The sequence below is a fragment of the Talpa europaea genome (assembly GCF_964194135.1).
Source record: "Talpa europaea genome assembly, chromosome: 12".
Taxonomy (NCBI): domain Eukaryota; kingdom Metazoa; phylum Chordata; class Mammalia; order Eulipotyphla; family Talpidae; genus Talpa; species Talpa europaea.
This window is the reverse complement of record NC_140079.1, coordinates 89,889,743-89,910,932: the sequence shown is the minus strand read 5'-3', so window position 1 is coordinate 89,910,932 and position 21,190 is coordinate 89,889,743. Positions and strand designations below refer to the sequence as shown.

The 21,190-nt window shown below is 52.2% G+C and overlaps 1 protein-coding gene across 1 annotated transcript in view; it reads right to left on the bottom strand.

Annotated features, from left to right (window-relative positions):
* Positions 1 to 5,110: 5,110 nt before the first annotated feature.
* Positions 5,111 to 21,190, bottom strand: part of COG7 (component of oligomeric golgi complex 7) — a gene marked incomplete at both ends in the record, with an annotated part of 47,353 nt that continues 31,273 nt past the window's right edge. The window contains 5 exons of the mRNA XM_084249149.1: positions 5,111 to 5,277; positions 5,664 to 5,807; positions 8,314 to 8,428; positions 12,601 to 12,684; positions 19,878 to 20,018. Coding sequence (XP_084105275.1) covers positions 5,111 to 5,277; positions 5,664 to 5,807; positions 8,314 to 8,428; positions 12,601 to 12,684; positions 19,878 to 20,018 — 651 coding nt within the window. The remainder of the gene's footprint in view (positions 5,278 to 5,663; positions 5,808 to 8,313; positions 8,429 to 12,600; positions 12,685 to 19,877; positions 20,019 to 21,190) is intronic.

Below are 21,190 nucleotides of genomic sequence, written 5' to 3'. Positions count from 1 at the left end.
GGGGAGCAGAGCAGGCAGAAGGACCGAAGTACACTGCTGAGGGGAGCAGCGGGCGGCAGGAGAGGTCTGCGCGCCATGTGGGACCCTCCTCCGGTGGCCGGGGAGCAGCCGGGGATCGAACCGGCGCTGCAGAGGCTGCGGGCAGCTTCGCAACCCAGCGCTCAACCGCTGCGCCACCAGGGAGACCCCGGAGAGGGCGCCTTTCTCAATGAGCGCGGCAGGTTCCGGGGCTCTCATTGGTCACTGGCGGGGTCACATGTCTGTCTCTGAACCAATCAGTGCGTCCCACTGGACAGGTGCTCAGATTGGTCAGCCTCCGCCTCACCTGAGGCCGGTTGGGCCCCAGAGAAGAATTATATGGTCTGAGGCTGGTGGGGCCGTGGTTCCTAGGGATGCCAGATAAAATACAGGTCGCCAATTAAACTTGAATTTTAGATAAACACGTTGCAAATTAATTTTTTAATAGAAGTACATCCGTGTAAATGTTTGGGACATATACTAATAAATCATTCCTTTAATCGGGCTTTCTGTATTTTTAATTGCTAAATATAGCAATCCTAAAATGGCTCCTCGTTCGGTTAGGAAGCTGTTACGGAAGGGGTCTGGCAGGTGCAGCTGCACTCAGGCTGTGGGGCAGCAGCTTCTGAGGGTGCAGCCCTCCTGGGGGAAATCACCTGGCTCCTTGGCCTGGAAGGCAGCCCCACTTGGAGCTCACAGGGGCATCTGTGGAGGAAGGAAGCGCTGCAGACTGGGGGCCACTCCAGCCAAGGGAGGCATTGCTAGGGATTGAGTTGAGGGAGGGGAGCTGGGGGTGGGAGCTGAGCTTACCCCTCAGCACTGAGTCTGCCAGCTGGAGTCACAGTCTTTGGTAGTTACAGTCTGACTGTGACTACTGCTTTCATTACTGGCAGTAGTATCATCACTGCTATTATCATTTGTTGTGATTAAACAAAGGCTACGTTGTATCAAGCACTTGACACATGCCAGGCACTGGTCCAAGTACTTTATAAATCTTATTTCCTTCTCACAACCACCGAGAAATATTATCATTCCATTTGCAGGTAAGTAAGTCGAGACTCGGAGAGGTAAAGCGAGGTTCCCAAGATCACAATCCCAGTAAGTGATGAGGTGAGACCCCATCCTGCCTCAACCTCTTGGTGCCAATAGTCGATAGTTGGAATAATACCAATTCCTAACAGGAGCCCAGCGCTTTCGGATTTGTTGCCTCCTCTGATGCAGTGGGGCGGGCAGAGCAACAACAATCTAGATCCTTTTGCCAGCTTTTTGGTCACAAATTAATTTGCACTGAGTCAAGCTACAAAGGAGGTCACACGATGGAATACTACTCAGTGATCAAAAAAGATAAACTCATGCCATTTGCAGCTGCAACATGGATGGAGCTGGGAGGGATGATGCTAAGCGAAATAAGGTAGAAGGAGAAAGATAAATATTGGATGGTGTCACTTATATGTGGAATAAGAGAATTCAAACAAAGGGTCAAAGACAAACTTTAAAACCAAGCTTTGAAAGTGGAACAGAGACACCCAGGGTGGGGTGGGGAGTGAGAACCGGGTGGAAGGAGCACAGGGGGCTGTGGTGGAGGACTATGGGTGCTTCTGTGATGGGAGAGCTACAGTGACTACACCTGAGTGTGAGAGTCCTATACGGTCAAAACACCGACAAGGATGGTGTAGAGGCAGGACTGGACACGGGGCAGGTTTTCTGATCCCATGCAGACCGGGTAAAGGAGGAGTCAGAATCCTTAGTGGCTTTTTGCAGGTCTTTTATTAGGATTTACCTGGTACACAGCAGGCAGGGGTGCTGGGGGGCCGGGAGGCTGGCAGGCCTCCCAGCCCCCAGCAAATCTTCACTCTATCTGGGCTCTCTGGCTTTCTCTGCTTCTGCTTCTTTGCTTCTCTCTTGGCTTCTCTTCGGTTTCTCCTCAGCTTCTATTGGCGTCCCGGTGACGCCGCCCTTAAAAAGCCCAGTCTCAGCCCAGGTGAATCCCATCTACCTATGCCCACACCCTACTCCAGGTGCCCGCCCTCAGGCATGCATTCAGGACCGCAAGGATCCATCATCTATCCTGATGGCGGGAGGGCAGAAAAGCCTGACATTTTCTTTAGCCTACAGATGGAAACCTATGATACAGCAACAAAAGAGAAAAAGAAAAAGAAAGGGAAGTCTTGGGTTCTTATTTAAAAAGTCCAGGGATTTCAGGCATGGCTGTATCCAGGTTGGGTGGTTTCCCAGCTACCGGTTCTGTTTTCTTGCGTGTTGATATTCCTCCCAAATAGGTCCTCTTTGTGTGCTACATTATGCCCACATTGCTAAGCTCTGCCCCCTCAGCTCAGCAACCACGCTGAGCAGAGAGCTCCTCCTTCACAGGGTCCCAGCAAATGCCCTGAGGAAGAGCCCCACTTGGATCAGCCCGGACACATGCTCGCCCTGAACAGACGGGAGGGCGTGGAGATGCTGCTGGCCAGCCCTGGGCAGTTATAGGGGCAGCAGCCCCGACAGACACCAGGAGAGGTTCTGTTCAGACATTTGGAAGCTGGAGTGGGAAGGGTGCCCCCAGAGCTGCAGAGACCAGCCTGATGGGGCATCTGCTGAGATCCCTGCTCTTGGGGGAGCGCTGAGGGCCAGGGTGATGATGGGTGTCGGCCATCTCTGGAAGCAGGCTGCGTGGGCCAGACAGGCTTCCTCTCCTTTCCAGATGCAGAGAGAAGCACTACCCTGCTCCCACCTGGGGTTCCTACAGTCTCTTGAGGTTGAAAAACTAGGCTGGCAACAACAACAACAAAAAAAAAATAGGGGCCCAGAAAATGACATTCTACCTCAAAAGGGGTTCACAGACAGTGGAGGACTCTGAAATTAACACACCGTGTACTTACTACATGCCCTTGACCCCTCTGCTTCTCAGTGGTTCTTCAAACAATCCTGAGTTAGGTACCATTGTGACCCTGGGGGGTAAATGAGTTAAAAATCAGGCTTTTTACGCCCTCCCACCATTAGCATCTAGGACCAGCACCTGCGGTCTTGCACGCACACCTGTAACTGTGGACAGAGTCCCAGAGGGCACCGGGCATGCGCATATGTGTGTTGGGGCATCTTTGACGAGGGGAGAGGGAATATAAGGTCCGAGTCACTCTGAGGCAGGACGACAGAGGGGAGACAGCCAGAGAAATACTGAGAGAGAAAGCTGGTCTGTCCCCTGATTCAGAATTAAAAGCCTGTAAAAATCTACTGAGGGCTTCGAAATTTTTCCATCTGCAAAAACAAGATGAACCTACTCAACCCAGGATAGCTGAAAAACAGACCCCCATTTTCCAATTAGGAAATGAATTCAGCGAAGTGAAGTGACTTTCCTAAGGTCACACAGCTGGAGCTGGGAGGCAGCAAAGCCAGGACCTGAGCTCAAGCCTGTCCCCTCCAGCCCAGGGACTCAGGTGCAGTTACCACAAGGGGTTTCCGCTGCAGCCCAGGCCGTTCACCTGCCAGGCTCGTGGCTGTCACTTCAAGGCAGCAGCCAGACCGGTCTCCTGCCAAAACAGCCTGCAATTCCTCACACGAGAAACCAAAATATTTGTCTTGGTCCAGGTTCCCAGACAATGCTTTCGGGGCCGGCCAAACTGGTTCCCAGGGATGTGAGGACAGAATGTGTGGGAACCCCTGGACCACAGGCCAGAGGGACACGGCACTGGCAGCCTGGGGGGCTGGTTCACAGGAGGATGTGGGCAACCAGAGGCAGGCAGACCCCTTGGGGCTGGTATCGCTGTGGGCTGCCTGGCCAGCGGTCAGGCATGCAGAGGCCAGTCACCGGGCTGAGCCCCTCCGCCAGGCCCCGCAAGCTCTCCACACCTTGTCTCCAGGAACACAGGAAGCACTCAATTCCGGTAAAGGACCCCTGAAAGAGACACGGGGCCTCCCTCCTCTCCTGCCAACACAAACCCAGCGTCCAGCGCAGCAGCGAGCCCAGGCTCGGGGTAAATCCGGACTGGTCCAGGCCAGGGCTTCTCGTCTGCAGGTGGTCTTGCCCCTTGGGTCCTTTCTGGAGACATTTTGGATGTCGCGACTAGAGGACCCCACCAAGACCCCGTGGGGCAAGGCCAAGGATGTACCTCGATAACTACAAGGCACAGGACGCACCCGTGCAGCCCAAATGCTGAGGCTGCACCCTGGGGGAGGCCAGCCCTGGTCACCACCTCCCCAGCTGGGGAGATGCCGGGGATCGAGAGATGGCCGGGGTGGGCTCGGAGAGGGTGGGTGAGGGGCGTCCGGAAGGGCAGGAAGGCTGCCCCACCTGCCAGCTCTGCGTTCTTCCCCCTGAAGGGGGATGTGCTCCCCGGGGTTGCAGGGGTTGCCGGCACCCAGGGGAAAGGTCAAGGTCACAGAGGCTGGGCCCGGCCCTGACTCCATCCATCACTGAATCAGAGCCCAGAGCCACCACCGCTGGACCTTGTTACTGAGAAACGCCAATTCCTGAGTCCATCAAAGCACATCCTGCCGCTGCTGCAGCGAGGACAGCCTTAACAGACACACGAGCTACGGTGGAAAAAAAGAAAAACCAAAACCTGACAGAATCCACATCATCCTGTCCATTTGAGAAAATAAAGTCGGTCTCGCCACGGCTTGCAGGAGCCTCTGGCCTCCCTCCCTCTGCACGCTGACCGCGGCCCGGCCGCCAGGCTCCCTCCGCAGGACGCGCCCCGGGGTGCTGCCCGCCCCTCTCCAAGGCGCCCACCCGGGCCCCTCTGGCCACGAGTGCTGACATCTCACCTCATCCTCGTGGCCGCCCTGATTCTCGGCGCCTCCCCTCCCGAGGGCCTCCTTCCCACGTGTCCCCGCGGGCCCGGCCCCCGGAAGCACCGCGCAGGCCCTGAAGAGGAAGGAAGGGGGGGCCAGGCCTTCGTCCATGTCGTGGCATTTATTAATTCCATTTCGACATGTTTAAAAAAATCATCCGAGAATTCCTCTTTAATAAATAATATCCCTCTGATGTACAAGCTCTTTGATTATACAAATGAAACAAGTCTTTAAAACCAGCTCCGCCCAATCCTGGGGGCGTTTCTACGGCAGGCCCCCTCTGGAGGGCAGCGGGCTCTGGGGGTCAGTAGTCCACACCCCGCATGGCGGCCACGGTGCTGACCAGGCGGCGGGGCAGGCCCTTGCTGGCCTGTCTGTACTCCTCGGGCTTGGCCTTCAGGAGCGTCACGATGTTCTGGAGCGTGCGGGACGGCTGCAGGCCCAGGGCGTCCATCACGTTGATCAGGTAGTCTGTGGGCGGGGGGCAGACACAGCCCGGCAGACTCAGTGGGATGAAAACCCCAAAAGGCCTCCCCTGAGTAAGAAACAGAGATGCCCCCCAAGACCCCCAAAGCAGGATGCCCCCTGCCCTCAGCAGGCAGGCCTTTACCTGAGGGTTTTCCGGCAGGCTTACCTGCCTGCAAGCTTGGCCGAGTCTAGAATTCTAACTCTACTCCCACCACCCCACACCTCTCCAGCCCCCATCTGAAGGGCCAGCTGACCTCACCGGACTCTACACTGGGGGCTCCTGGCTTCTGGGTGTCCCTCCCCAGGGATTCCCACTGACTAGGTGGAGAACCCAAGGGGTCAGGAGACACATAAAGACTTCCCAGCAGAACCCTGTCCCGGGGACCCACCGATGTCAGTGGCCAGCTGCTTGGTGGAGTGCGGGGTCAGCTCAGGGATCTGGAGGATGACGTCACAGTAGGTCTGCATCGTGGCTCTGGCAATCGAGCCCAGCCAATTGTCAGCCATGTTGTCCAGCTCGGGCAATTCATCCCCTGGAAAGGCACAGGGTGTCAGCAGAGAAACCACCTGCTCAGGTGGCTTCTACAGAACCCTCTGGATGAGCTGGCCCACGACAGGTGCTCTACGGACACATGCCAGGGAGCTTGCGTTCTTGATGGGAAACAGAGGGAAGGAACAATGACATCTTCGGTCAAGTGGAATTGACCAAGCACAATGAGGATTCAGATAAGGAAGCAATTAGGTGAGGCAGAATAACGTCAGTGTTCCCACAGGCCCAGGGACTGCGTGCAGTGGGCAGGCAGCCCAGAGGAATTCCACAGAGGGAGACCCAGTGAGAGGGGAGCCCGCACCCAAAGGGACACGGCAGGAGCGTTGGCACAGCCCGCCGGAAGACGGAATGGTCAAGACACAGGCAGCACGTGAGAATCAGCCAGGCTTCCAGGCCGCTCTCCCACTACCAAGCGCAGGGCCTGGCCTCTCTGAGGCTTGTTTCACCTGCGAGATTTAAGCAGCGCGGTCCTGGCTCCACAGCAGCACCCCCTGCATGGGCCCAGCCAAACTCAGTGCAACAGACACCATGGTGTCAGTGTGAGTCACTGCGGGAGGGGGCCAGCACGTGGGCCAGCACCCACACCCACAGCACCTCCACCCTAGGCCGCCGTGAGGAACATGGAGGAACACAGGCTCCTTTTCACCCTCCCACCGCTAGCCTCCACAGCTGCCACCTGTGCCCTGGCTTTCCTGAGCTTTCCTGACCCACATGTGATAATGTGTTATTGCAAAAAGAGCTGGGGAGCATGAGCACGTCATATGCACCTTTGATGACGGACACCCCAGCCAAGAGAGGGACTCGGGGAGACGGAGGGAGAAGCCAGGGAGAGAGCACGGAGATTGCAGGGACTGGGAGGCTCAGGGGCTGCCTGCTTGCCTCCCTGCCTGCCGGTCTGCCCATCTCCAGTCCTGCTTCAGCATTAAGGCCAAGTCTACCGAAGGCTCCAAGATCCTTTTCCAACTGCCCAAATGCAGCACAGATGAAGGCGTGAATGAAAACAACTGGTGGTTGTTTTCGCTGTGTCTCAATGCACTCAGGTGTTTGGGGGTCCAGGTAAGACAGTGGGTCCTTCCTGGCAGGATCTACAATATTTACGGCAACACGGTTTTCCAGAGAGAGTGTGAACCTGAATTTAATCCTATCAACAGGAGCTGCCAACTGCAGTACTCACAGGTGAAATAAGGATGCCTGATTTAAATGCCCTTGCGGAGGGCATAAGAGGGCCGTGTGAAACAGCTAGTGTTTCTTAAGTGGGCTGGTGAGGACCCGGGGCTTCCTTGCACAGTTCTACTTTCATGCGTGAGAAAATGTCTATGAAAATGTGTCTTTAGATTTTAGACTTAAAAGTATATTAGCAGGTGGATAAAAATAATCACTTCATAAACTAACAGCCTCTAGTGACGATAATCAACAGCTTGGCTACGTGCCTTTCTCATACTCATCAGAGACGTGATTTCATACATATACACACATATTTAAAAAAAGAAAACCTTTCAGACAATCCAGAAATCCAGTGAGTAAAGCGTCAGGATCCCTCAGCGCCTCGCCCGCTCCCTGCCTGTCAGTGGCCACCAGCACCAGCCAGGCTTGTGTTTTCAGCCCTGCTCTCGGTGCTTTTCCAGGCGTGCGCGTGTGTGGAAATATACGGGCCGGGTTTTGTCAAACATAAGAAAACATACATCGTTTTGCACCTTGCTTTTGCATCTTAATAATAAAAGATGGCTGTCTGTGAGGACCTTACGTTCGCCCCCACTTATCCTTTGATTAGATTCAACTTCATCTGAGGGTCACACTGTCGTCAGGCTTTCTCGTTATTTGCATTTATAAACATGAGCCTTTAGCGTCCTTTATTTTAACCTGCAGATGTGACTTCCAGTGTGCTCCCTCCTCTCCAACTGCTGAATCTTTTAGGTAATAAGTGATTCTGTTTGCTCGTGCCTACAAACTTTAACACCCAACGTGAGGAATGACAAAGATTTTGATCAGCATATGAGGCACCTGTTCAAATCTGTCAGCCCCAGATAAAGAGTGTCCTGTACTGTGTGGAGCCGCAGGAGTGCGGGAGTTGGATGCAAGCTTCACCCAGAGGGGTCTGGGCAGGATATGTCGCCTCCGCGCTAGAGCCGTCTCTGTCCTAAGAGCCAAGCTGCACAAGGTGTGGGGCCCACGGGAGGGGGCGAGCACTTGAGGCTGGGCCTCGCCTTGTGAGTTCACTCCCTCCATCCGTAAGTGCTTTGGTGAGACCGTTAGGGCGGCTCTTTGGCTCACCCACTCTGTCCTGCAGGGGCTCTGCAGCGGGAGCTAGGTCTGCTAGGTGGACCACACTCTTTCTCTGTTGCCATCTCATCCCTTGGCAACAGTTTTGGTGTGTGTGTGGGGGGGGGGGTGGTGGTTGGAGATGTGTGTATGTGTCGAGGGGGTAGGGGCTGAAAGGAACAGGTACAGCCCTGAGCCCCCCTTCGCCTTCCATACGGGTACTTTCTCACCTTGTGCGGGAGGAAACGGCAGCTTCCCGGCATGCAGGGCCAGCTCCAAGGCAGAGTCCTCCTGAGTCACGAACGGCTCCAGATTCAGGGGCAGGGACATGATGTACTGGCCGATCTGAAGCAAAACCAAGCATGTCAGCCCCACACTGGCTCCTCTGGATAATGACTCCACGCAGTGTGTTCGTGGCAAATGGCAGCGAGACTAAACCCCCAGGCCTGGGGCGCCCCAAGCCTGCCCTTTCCGGCATGTGGGGACACTGGATACGGCAACACCTTGAAAGAAATCAACGGTATTTGCCTGGCGAGCGTGGGTTCACCCCTCTCGCTAACGGCCCCCCGCATCTTGGAATGCACTCAGTGCAACCTCTCCCTCAAATGAGGTCATGGATACCAAAGTGTAAATTTTGTAAAATTTAAAGCGCCTGTGTAAATATAAGTCATTATTACTGTGCACAGACAAAAGGTACACAGATGGCAACCAGATGCTAATGTCAACAAGCGCACAGCCAAGCACGAACTGAAATCCTGTGTTGTGGACTTGGGTCCAGTCTCTCCCTTCCAGGTGACTTAACCAAGAGAAGGAAGGAATCGTTTGGGGAGAAAAAAAGCCATTTATAATTATAAATTAATCTGGAGAGGAAATGATATTGTTTTCATAATACAAACTCTGGGAAAAGAAGATCATCGAAACCCTCAGGGCTTGTCGTGTGTCCCTCAGATCCGCGTGCCTGCCACACCGGGACACTTAGACACCTGTTTCTGTTCCGACTCACAACGGTTTTGTGTTAGGGCGAGTACGTGTTTTGTTCCAAAATAAGGTTGATGTTTTGGGTTACAATGACATCATATACATGTATCTTTAAAAGTTCCTTGAGCCTGTTGTTTTGGGGTCCACCTTTATCCCGTGCGTTTATCTGCACTTAAAGCTGATGCGGACTCTCAGGCTCTGAGTTCGAGGACGATCAAGGTAAGTTCTCCAACTGGCCTCGCACATAACCCCATGGGGGCAGGTCCCTCTTAGAGATTGGGGTCCAGAAGCTGATGCAGAATCCAGAGTCCCCCCAGCCCAGAAGACCACATGCTGGGTCATGACCTCCTCATTTCCCAGCACTAAGGTGGTCTGTCGGTGATAAGTCTGAACACGAGATGGTCCATGGTGCTAACAGAATATGGTTTGTTTGGCTCCCTTTAAAGAGGTACACAGATGTGGCCTCCCCGGTGGCGCAGCATGTTGAGCGCTGCACTGTGATGCTGTCTGCAACCTCTGCAGCACAAGTTCAATCCCCGGGCGGCCAGGGAGAAACCCACATGGCACAGCAGACCTCTCCTGCCTCACCCACTGCTCCTCTCAGCAGTGTCTTTGGTCCATCTACCTGTTCTGGCCCCCACTCTGTCTCTGGTGAATCCCCTCACTCTCCCTTGCCCCTGACTATATGCCAGTTCTGGTATAAATAAATCTTTAAAAAAAAAAAAAAAAGAGGTACACAGATGGCAAAATAAATCAGCCTTTCCCGCATTCATTTACTTAGTGCAATTGTTCACTCAAGCCAGGCAAGTGGTCACTATCACTATACCAAGAAGCACTGCCCATTTCAGCTTAAAAATGGCAACAAATTCATCATTTTTTCCAGAAGGCTAGAGAAAGAGAAGGAGGCTAATTTCTAAGGTTGGAATTTCTCCAATTTTTTTCAGGCTTTAAAATTATTTATATATTTTTAAAATTGTGCGTTTCAAAAATTAAAATGATTTGGACAAAAAAAAAAAAAAAAGGCCCTCGATTAAACTGTGTATCTCAGCCCTCAGGAGCAGCAGGCTTTTACTCTAGATTCCACGCCTGCCCCCAGTTTCTTCCTTCACATCAGACAAGCTCTTTCTTTCCCTGCCAACCTAGTGGGCAGACGGGAGCATCAGGTGCAGCCCTCGTCCCCAGCAGTTTCTCCGTCCTGAGATGGGAACAGGGCAGCAGTGATGTAAACCTGACACGACCTCTTTGCATCTCACAAAGTGAACAGCTGAGACGCGCAGACCCGGTGGCCGCATGCAGAGGGTGAGCAGAGCTGGCCCGCACGCCTCGCCGCAACCGCCTGCTTCTGTCTCCTGTCTGAGCATTTCTTTCGAAGGTGATGGACTTTGCTCTTGTGTTTCTGTCTTCACTTTCAACTGACTGAATTTCTCAATCTCATGTCAGGTTTGTCACTCCAGACACGGTGCAGAGGGGCAGGCGAGCGGTCGGGGGCATGCGGGGATGGCAGCCTAGTGTCAGAACCCTGCGCTGTGGCTCTTCTTGTGTCTCCATCCAGCAAGCACTCCCAGAACACCTGCCACGTGCACGCTCCTGAACCTGGTGCACCTTTCATCTGCAGCCGAGCCTAGTCCTCGGACCCAGCACTACTTGAACAAATGCATCTTCGTCACTATACCTCGTGCCTGTACCGTTTTTAATTTTTCAAAACATTTCCTCCTCTTTCATCCCCTTACAGTGCCCATACAGTTCTGTGGGGACGAGGGGATTCACCAAGGCAAGGTGCCACTGTGGTGCAGATCTCAAAAATCTGACATCTCAAAGGCCAGTTAATTGCCCTTAGATCCTGGGGGTGACTGTGGTTTCCAGACAGATATCATGTGTTCAGGCTTCGTGCAGGAGCTCTGTCTATATTTGCTCAGTGGAAATCAGCGCAGAAAGGGATCCCTGTCATCATACCCGTGGCTCTTGGTCCACTATCCTCGCATATTCCATAAACAGTCCTGGATACACACCCTGTTCCAGGAAAGCGTGGTGATTCGGGGAAATATGACAAGCTTTGTGGTCACTGGACTTGGATTTGAGTCCTGGCTCCACCACCGTGTGACACTGGGCAACTTACCTAATCTGCTAGGGCTTTGGTTGCATCACCTCTGAAATGAGGATGACCTAATACTTACTTGGAAGGATGAATGAATGAATGAATGAGGATGAATGAATACTTACTTGGTGAGGATGAAATTTGTTCTGGGTGACACAGATGTGAGGCAACAGGCGTCCTCACAGCGGCTGCTGGAGGAATGGCTCCCTCCCCCACTCCCAGTGCCCAGAGCAGGGCTTGCCTGTGTGGAGGCAACGGCCAGCGGCGCCCTGAACAGCCTGGACCGCACACGGCCTCATGGCCCCAACAAGGAGCGAGCACTGTCCCTGCAGAGTGTCCCGTCCATGTTCCTTCCTGAGTTCAGGTGGGGACTGAGTTCAGGGGGTCGCCACAGGAGGGAAGGGCCAGCCTGGAGACGCAGCCCAGCCTTCCATACTCCCCTATATCTCAGCTTCTCCACCGTTAAAATCAATTTGGTCATCTCTCAAGTACCTTCCAGTAACATCACTTCCTGAGTCAATATAGACCGTGATGCACCTTGTCTCAATTCTAAAAAACAAGATTACTCCCCCTGGTCACAAAGCCCACCCATGTTTGGACAGTCTCGTCAGCACAGGACGCTGGGCAGTGCTGGGAAACAGAAGTCGGCTGCCTCCTGGCCATGACACTGTTCCCATCCTCCCAAATGAACATGAGTGACTTTGAAGGCCCCCCTGTATCTGCTACAGTAGAGTCATCACTTACGCAGGGTGGGCTGAAGCGAGAGTGTCAGGCAGAAATCACCCACCTCAAAATCGTCCTTAAGGCTTCCTGGAGCCGCCCGCAGGCGAGGTCCAGGCAGCTGGGTCTCTTAGGCCCGTGCAGCGTTCCTTACGCACGGGGACTTTTCGAGCAACTCTGCTAGACTGCAGGGAGGAGGACGGAAAGGGCACGTGGGGTGACTGTCAACTCCCAGGGGTGAATGGGGGAAGAGATTCTCAAGTCCCTGCTCTCCAGGGTTCTTTTTTCATATAAGCCTCTATCACTTCAACTCCTGTGAAGAGATTTGCTGCCATGAGTTAAACATGAGAGCACTCAGCACAGGGCCTGGCACATAGTAGGTGCTCAGGAAAAGCCTGCTGACTTCCCAATCAGAACAACATACACTCTGCTCTTCCGAAAAGCCAGAGAGAAGAATTCAGACACCCGCGCCCTCTCTAACATGTTCACAAGGACACTCACACCCTGATGCCCGTGGGGACTGGCACACCTCACAGCGGGAGAAGTGGGGAGGGTTGAGGATGTGTCAGGTTCTGAAATCAGCATGTTTCATCTGATAAAGTTCTGGATATGGGTGGAGACCAACCAAAAGCAAAGGTCCAGACTATCCCGACAGAGCCCTGCTTTACCCAGAAGAGCCAGAATCAAGCAAAGTCTGAAGGGCTGTATGTGCCAGCGTTCTTACGTTGCTGATGTACTCGAGAGGGGTGAGACTGAAGGTGGGCAGGTCGTCGGTGAGGGTTTCTCCGATGCCGGCCGTGTTCCAGCTCTGGGGAAGGAAGGAGAGGAAGCCATCAATGTCACGGCCATCTGGCAGCACAGCGAGCACCACACTGGGGAACACACAGTGCATGGGTCATTCCCCGCAGGTGTCGCCTCTGCTCAGGCCTGGTCTGCAGAATCCCCACCAGGGATTTCTCTGCTTGAAACCATCCCCTTGAGCCCACCACAAAGAAAGCATCCATCCTCTTTCTCTGCAGCCCTGTGGATCTATAACATCCATGACATTGAGCAACTCCACCTTCTCAAACACTATTTGATGGAGGCCAAGCCCTTCTGTTCCCTCACTCAGAACAGGAAATGGAAGAGTTTCACACCCTGTGGTCTGAGCTTCTCTTGTGCAAGGGTTGGGGGCAGACTGGGGAAGTTGCTGGGTGCAGGTAGCCTAACTCATGGTTTTTCAGCATGCTGAAGATTTTAGGGACACCCTACTTCCTCCAGGGAAACACAGGTAAGTCCCAGCTCTAAGACAGAGGCTGGGGAAGCCTATTCTGGCTGCAGCAATATCCCAACCTCATTCACCTCACTCCCTCAATCGCTGGTGGTGGTTCTGCAGGCCAAGCTAACTTCACCAAGTTAAAGCCGCTGCTTTCACTTCTACCTGCCCTCTGGGTCTAATTCTCTACCAATTCAGAACTTGGAGGGAAGGGGTCAGGAAGGCAGCTCCAAAGCCCACCAGCTGCCCCTCTGTCCCCTTCGTGACCCCTCTGCAGCACAAATCTTTGTCACTGCCGGTGGGAAGGCCGACAACACCACAGCATGAGCTTCCCGGCGCACTCTCCAAGGCCGGCCAACACCCACACACACGTGCTGTAGAGCTCAGCTTGGCACCCCTTCCCACAGAATCCAGTTTCCTAATTCCAGCCTGAGTCACCCTAAAGCCAGCCTAGAAAACAAGGCTCTTTCTGGTCAGACTCCTGGACTGGATCCTGAGGTCACACTGGAACTTCTCTCCACAGCCACCTGACGCCCGATCTGGTTGCTTGATCCTTTAAGTAGCGTTCCCGGAATGTAATGGCCACATCCACCCCTGGGCTCCTGGCCCGGGCGAGGCCTCAGCGTCCTCCCCATGCGCTCCAGCACCAATTCCATTCTGTCTCTTTCTCTTTGCTCTGGATAAGTTCTTTCTTCCCACCCCTGCCCCTACAATTGTCTAAACCCTTGGTTCTTGCTTGAGAGTCCTCTTTAGCTGCAAAATGTGCTACTTGTTTTAATTAACTCCACTGAGAAGGGACACTTCAGTCCTCCCCACGGACCCAGTGTCCATGCTGTATAGCCTTGTGCAGAGACAGAGACAGAAGACTTGGCCCTTGCTCTCCAGAAGCTCTGGGGAGTAAGAGCCCCTGACATAACCCCCCAGACACACACCCTGTCCTCGCCCTCACAGACCTCCACTTTAAGGGCTCTCTTGTACAGTAAGGAGTTAGGGCTCAAGGGTTAGAAATGGCCCACATGTGCGGCACAGAGAGGGAGGTCCAGGAGAATGCACTTAGGAGGATGAAGACGGGCTTTAAATGTAAAGCCCATGACATATAAATTACATGTAAATTACGAGTGACAATAAGGGAGAGAGGGAGAAAGAGGCAGGAGAACCTGGAATTGAAAGGAGACATAGGCCAACCTCAGTGTGCAGAACTGCTCTGGATCCCGGTTCAGTTAAGTCATGACGTTATAAGACAACCGGAATTGGGCCTCCCCGGTGGCGCAGCGGTTGAGCGCTGGGTTGCGAAGCTGCCCGCGGCCTCTGCGGCGCAGGTTCGATCCCCGGCTGCTCCCCGGCCACCGGAGGAGGGTCCCACATGGCGCGCAGACCTCTCCTGCCGCCCGCTGCTCCCCTCAACAGTGTACTTCGGTCCTTCTGCCTGCTCTGCTCCCCGCTCTGGCTCTGGTGAATTCTCTCACCCTCCCGCGCTTCTGACTGTACCCAGTGCATGTATAAACAAAACAAACAAACAAATAAATAAAAGCATGCCTCTATTAAAAAAAAAAAGACAACCGGAATTGTGAATACTGATTCATGATATTAAGAAAGTAGTTTTAGGGGCCTCCCTGGTGGTGCAAGGGGTTAAACACCGAATTATGAAGCTGTCCGCAATCTCTGCAGCATGAATTTGATCCCCGGACAGGGAGCTACCCACATGGTGTGGCAGACCTTGCCTGCCTCACCCGCTGCTCCCTTCAGCAGTGTATTTCAGTCAGTCTGCCTGTTCTGCTCCCCACTCTGTCTCTGGTGAATCCTCTCACCCCCGCCCCTGCATCTCTGGCCTGTACCCCAGCTCTTGTATGCATAAATAAATCTTTGTTTGAAAAGGTAGCTTTAATTTTCTTTTTTAGGGTTGGTTATAGAGTCATGATTATTTGCAGAGTTCCTATGGGGGTACATATGAAACAGGATGGCTGAGATGTGGTCACCGTTGAAGCCAGGCAGTGAGGACATGGAGAGTTCATTACAACCCTCTCTTGCATAGAAGTGACATTTTTCATAATGAAAAATTTTTTTAATTTATATCTTTTACATCATTGTGTTTTCCCCATAAAATTCCCTCCACCAGTTCACCTCTGAACCTTCACTGTAGTCCCCTGTGCTCTTTTTGCCCTTGTTTTGATCCCTTTTCTTCCCCCTCCCTCGCAGAATGTCTTTTATTTATGGTTGCCTGCTAGTTTTTTCTTTCATTGTTATTTTTTCCCCCTGATCCCTTATTCGGTTCCTCTATAATCCTCCCATAAGTGAAACCATTAGATATTTTTCTTTTTCCTTCCGATTTATTTCACCGAGCATGATCCCTTCTAGTGCCATCCGTGTTGCCGCAAATGGCATCAGTTTATCTTTTTTGATTGCTGAATAGTATTCCATTGCATATAGACCACATCTTCTTGATCCAATCATCTATTTTTGGGCATTTGGGTTGTTTCCATAGCTTAGCTATTGTAAATAGTGCTACAATAAACATAGGGGTGCAGGCATCCTTTTGAATTAATGTTTTTGTGTCCTTTGGGTAGATTCATAGGAGTGGAATTGCTGGGTCATATGGAAGCTCATTTTTAGTAGTCTGAGGAACCTCCACACAGCTTTCCATAGTGGTTGGATCAGTCCACATTCCCACCAGTACAGGAGAGTTCCCTTTTCTCCGCATTCTCACTAACATTTGTTGTTTCCTGCTTTTTTAATGTGTGCCATTCTCATTGTGGTTTTGAATAATGAAAAGTTTTTAAAAACAGACTAACATTGTGGCCTTGGGGTTCCATGTGAATGTTCTGCATTGGGAGAGGCAAGGTCAGAGCGATGCTTTGTGAAAATCAACGCAGCAATGCAGAGGAGTGAGGGTAAGAAAGCAGCCAGTAAAAAGCTCAAGAAACAGGGACCTCCCTGGTGGCGCAAGGGGTTAAGATGCAACCTAAGAAGCTATCCACAGCCACTGCAGCATGAGTTCGATCCCTGGCCAGGGAGGGGACCCACATGGCACAGCAGACCTCTCCTGACTCGCCCACTGCTCCCCTCAGCAGTGTATTTCAGTCAATCCGCCTGTTCTTCTCCCCACTCTGTCTCTGGTGAATCCTCTCACCCACCCGCACACCCCCACACCTCTGGCCTATACCGGGTACAGTTCTTGTATACATAAATAAATAAATCTTTAAAAAAAAAAAAGCTCAAGAAACAGTTTAGAGATGATGAGAACCTGAAGGGGGGCAGTGGCACAGAAAGCGACAGGAGACACACTTAGAGAGAAGGGACAAAGCAAATTGGTGCAGAGTCACTGGTACTTGTTATGGTGGCAAAGGAGCGCGGCAAGGAGCAGAGCAGTGAGGGTCAGGGAGCAGTGGCTCAGGAGGCCAGGGGCTGAGCCGGCAGCACAAGAGCAGGGGCTGATGGGGGGGGACAGACCACGGTCACGGTCACTGGGGGACGTCCGAGGGGCGAGTGCTGTGGGCTGGAGGCCTGAGAAAGGCTTCCAGGAGGAAGTGGGAGCAGCAAGGTAAGAAAGTGAACAGGCAGAGGGAGAGCAGATCCAGAGTGGAAGAATCTGGAATAAGGGTGAGGCAGAGTGGACTGAGCAAGGGAGGGGTGAAATAGCAGGCAAGACGAGGTGGACTTGAAGAGGGCAACAGGGAAATGCTGTGGATTATATTTCAATTGTTCAAAATTTATTTAAAGTGTCCTTAAATGGGCTTTATCTATCCATCTGTCACCAGGTAATATAGGTAAACTTCAATAATCTATTTGGAAAAGGAATACAGTGTTGGTTTATATTCTTGTAATGTAAAGGGCAGTACGATTTACCAGCAAACATTAAAAACAAACATTTAATGATCAGGGTTTAATTTTCAAATCCTTAAGTTCATATTTGCCTTTGTATTGTGAGCTTTCAAGCTGGCGCTGGGGGAGAGCCCTCCTAATCTCCCCAGCTGCCTGTGTCCATTCCCAGCAGCCCCGGGGGCGGTGGTAAGGCTAGAGTGAGAAAGTAAGATGCAGGCCACCAACAAGCCACTTGGGTAATGAGCTCTGGAATGCAGAAGTAGGGGCCCCCAGGACAAGTGGGAAGCACAGAACCCTTTTCAATGCAGAACTAAGACCAAGTAACTGGAAGTTAGGTTTCAGAACAGAAGGTCAAGATTTTAAGCTTTGACCAAAAAAAAAAAAAAAAAAAAAAACCACAATAATAAAAGCAACCAAATCTGGAGGTCAGGAAAGGAGATGAGGAAGGTAAGGAATGTTAATCCCTCACTTTTGAGAGCAGGTGAAATAGTAAGCTCCATCTAAAATGATTAACAAAAGGCCTCCCTGGTGGCGTAAGGGGTTAAGCACTGGATTGTGAAGCTGTCCACAGCCTAGATTCTCGATTCTCAATTGGCAAGGGAGCTACCCACATGGCACAGCAGACCTCTCCTGTTTTGCCCACTGCTCCCCTCAGCAGTGTGTTTCAGTCAGTCTGCCTGTTCTGTTCCCCACTCTGTCTCTGGTGAATCCTCTCACCCCCCACATCTTTGGCCTGTACCCCAGCTCTTATATGCATAAATAAATCTTTGGAGGAAAAAAAACGATTAACAAAAACAGCGCATGGCTCCATCTTTTAAGAGTTTCCATAATCTTTCTTTTTCTTAACTCTGAAGAGACCTTCTGGAAAATAATATCTTTTGTTGTGAAAAAACTACCTCAAGTTCAACCATTCCTTTGGCGCCATTTAGTTTATTTTGTTTCCTAGTTAAGTGCAAGTAAAATTTCTATTATAAATCTCTTGTGTCTTTAAAAGCAGCACGTGCAGACAGGAAGTGCTTTCTACTTCTCCCTACAGAGCTGGGGACGCCACCAGCCTGCAGCGTGTGAGTGGGCCTGGCTCCAAGGACACCCAGTATTTACACCGATTACTTCTAGATGGTGGGGTCTTGATGGGGTTTATTGCCTTTTTCTTTGTACTTTCCTGTATTGCTTCAATTTCTGAAAATGATTATAATTTTTCTTTAAAAAAACTGTCATTCCTCTTAAAAAGATGAGATTCAGAGAAAGGAAGAAAACCTCCACCAGCTCAGCATCTCCTCGTGGCAGCTCTTAGCCCTCACCTCCCTGGCTGGGGAGAATTATTCATCCTGTGGTCAGTGAGGCCACAGAGCAAGGAGAGGCCTCAGCATGCGGCCCAGAGCTCAGGCTGCAGCGGGCCGTCCACATCATCACTCCCCTGCCCTTGACGCAGCGGCTCCTCCAGCTCCACCCTCCCACCCACTAGGAAAGCAAAATCTGCTTGGAGTAGAAAACATCAAGAATAAAAATCACAGAATTTCAGGGGTGAGCCTCATGACCGTGCAGGTCCATCGTGTCACTTTATGGATGAGGAGTCGGAGAGGCAGGGAGGGACTGAGACTTGACCAAATGTCTGCAACCATCCCAGCCTGGGCAGGTTCATGGTTGAGTCAAGAAAACAAAAAGAAAATTTTGGAGCCCTCGGGAGACTCGACAGGCCTTTAATGCTGAAGCAGGGGCCAGATATAGGGAGACCAGCAGGCAGGGAGGCTGGGAAGGAAGCAGCCACCAAGCCTCCTAACCCCCCACAATCTCTGCACTCTCTCCCGGGACTCCCTTCTGTCTTCAATCTCGTAATGACCCCTCTCTCTCTGGATCTCATGATGATCTCTCTTTCCAGGCACCCGACTAACAGGTGCACCTGCCCCATGCTCTTCAGCTTCTCGCCCACTGGCAGGTGTGGCCCGAGCTTGTGCTCCCAAGCCCTTCTTTACAATAACACGATATCACATGTAGGTAATGAGGCCTGGCAGGACGGCAAGGCTGCAGGTGGCAGCCACAGAGGCTAGTGGCAGGCAGGAGAACAAAAGTTGGAGTAGCTCCATCTTCCCTATACCAAGTCGCATGGGGAGTGAGTGAGCACTCTCCAGAGGGCAGCAGAAAGCAGAGAACCTGCCATTACGCCAACAAGTTCCTGCGGCTAAAGTCCTTCCTAAAAGGACCTCTTGGCTATGAAAGGCCCATGTTTGCATCCTTCTGGAAAGACTATCTTCCCCAAAGCCTGAACCCAGGTAAACTTGAGGAGCCAGGGAGAAAGATTAGTCAGGGGACTGTCCCAGAAGCCAAACAAGGAAAGTGAGATCAGAGAGATAGAGCCAGTAGAGAAAGTGTGACTAGCAAGAAATCCCTGGAAAATGAATCAGGATAAGCAGAAAAGGCCAGCAGAGTGTGCCAATCTAAGGCAGCCACACAGAAAGGCATCAAGGACGGACCCCCCTCCACGCTACCCAGCCAAAGCACCCGATGAAATGCGATAAGGCACTCTCCTGAGCAAGGCTCTAGAACCAATTCTCCAGAAATGTCTGTGACCTAAAAACAACTCATTCTCAGAGGACAATTAGCTCCTCTGACCTGCCCTGACCTATCTAGCACGTAAGCTCCCTCCCTGATAGGGCACGCCTGTGCCTCTCCAAACTGTGAAGTCAGTCAAGCAACAGTAACAGTTCCGAGAAAGGGCCTGGATGTACAGCATCGCAGTCGCTGCAGTGAAGATAAGCCCTGGCCAGAGCACAGCCGCTCCAGCCGCCCACCCCCCCCAAAGGACTTCCAGCCTGGGCCTCACTGTGGCATCTCCCGAGCTCCAGGGGAGGGGATTTGAGCCCAAAGGCAAATGTGCTCTGAGGGAGGTAAGACTTGGGGAGGAGGGTGTCAATCCCCAGGAAACTCACGTCCATCTTGGAAACGAGCAGCAGCTGCTGTTTGATGCGCAAGAAGACGGAGTCAAAAGCCAACTGGTGGGCCTGCTGGTTCAGGCGGGTCAGAGCCATGCGCGACGCGGACAGCAGGTTGTGGTTACTTGACCCTTTCTCCTAAGACAAGAAAATGCAAGAGATAGTTTGTTAGGCCTCAAGTCCAACTGAGGTTTTGCTAAACAGTTTGAAAAAGCAGAGAGAGGTAAACAGGGGAATGGTTTCCAGCAGTGGGGGTCCCCACAATGGCTGTGCCCCAGCCTCCCTGGGGAACATGCTGGAAAGCAGATACTTGGGTTCCACCCAGCGGGGTGGTGGGGCCCTGGTATAGATTTTTAATTCACTTTCCCAGGTGATTGGGATGCATCTGTGCTAACAAGCTTATGCAATGACAGTTCAGGAAAAATTAAGCTGTGACCATCCCGTAAAGATGGGGGGTGGGGCATGGTCAGAAGTACTACAAAGGAGCAGGAGCGATGGGCAGGGCTCGGCTCCCAGCGAGGTCAGGTCAACCACACTCGGCTAGAGGCCAGAGCAGCAAGACCTGTGTGAGTACCAAGGAATTTCAAAAAGCCTGAGAAAAATACGGAGATGGAAAATGTAACCTTAGTTTTGCTATTATAACTGAACCGATTACAACAAACAGACATAAATCAGATTAGCAATAAAGATAAACAGAGTTGCCTTAACCTAATCACAGAAGCATGGATGAATGAACTTGCACAAGTGCTTGACGAAGTGTTTTTCAAGTTCAAATGCAGCCCGTTGGTGGGTCAAGGTGCAGAGAGATGGGGGAAGCTCTGCAAGGCCAACACTGAGGCCTCAGACATGTCCAGGGATAACTGTGTCATAACCCCCAGAGCTCGCAGCCCATCAGGGCAATGTTAGATGGGCTTCAGCACCAGAGGATCAGCATGTCTCCTCTGCCTGTCACCAAGAGGGAGGTTCAAACCAGCTCAGAGGGGAGGAGAGGTTCTAGAAAGGACAGCTCTGACTCTCAGAAGCCTGGGGGCCATTTCCAGGTCTGTGTGGCTCATTCCATTTGTTGGAGATTCTCCTGTTCCCGGATCCCCAGGAGTCCAAGCTCAAAGCTTTATGGCAGGCAAACTAAGAGCTTAAACTGCAAGACCAGACAGGAGGGAACACGTATCTCCAAGTCCTTGATGGCCATGTGAGCAACTGGCACTAGAAGGGCTCCTAGCTTCTTTCCACCCTCCCTCTCTCCTGGGGAAAGAGCAGCAACTTCCCCAAGGGCTGGGCCGGGTCCCTCGCAGGGAGTATATAGCCTGGCC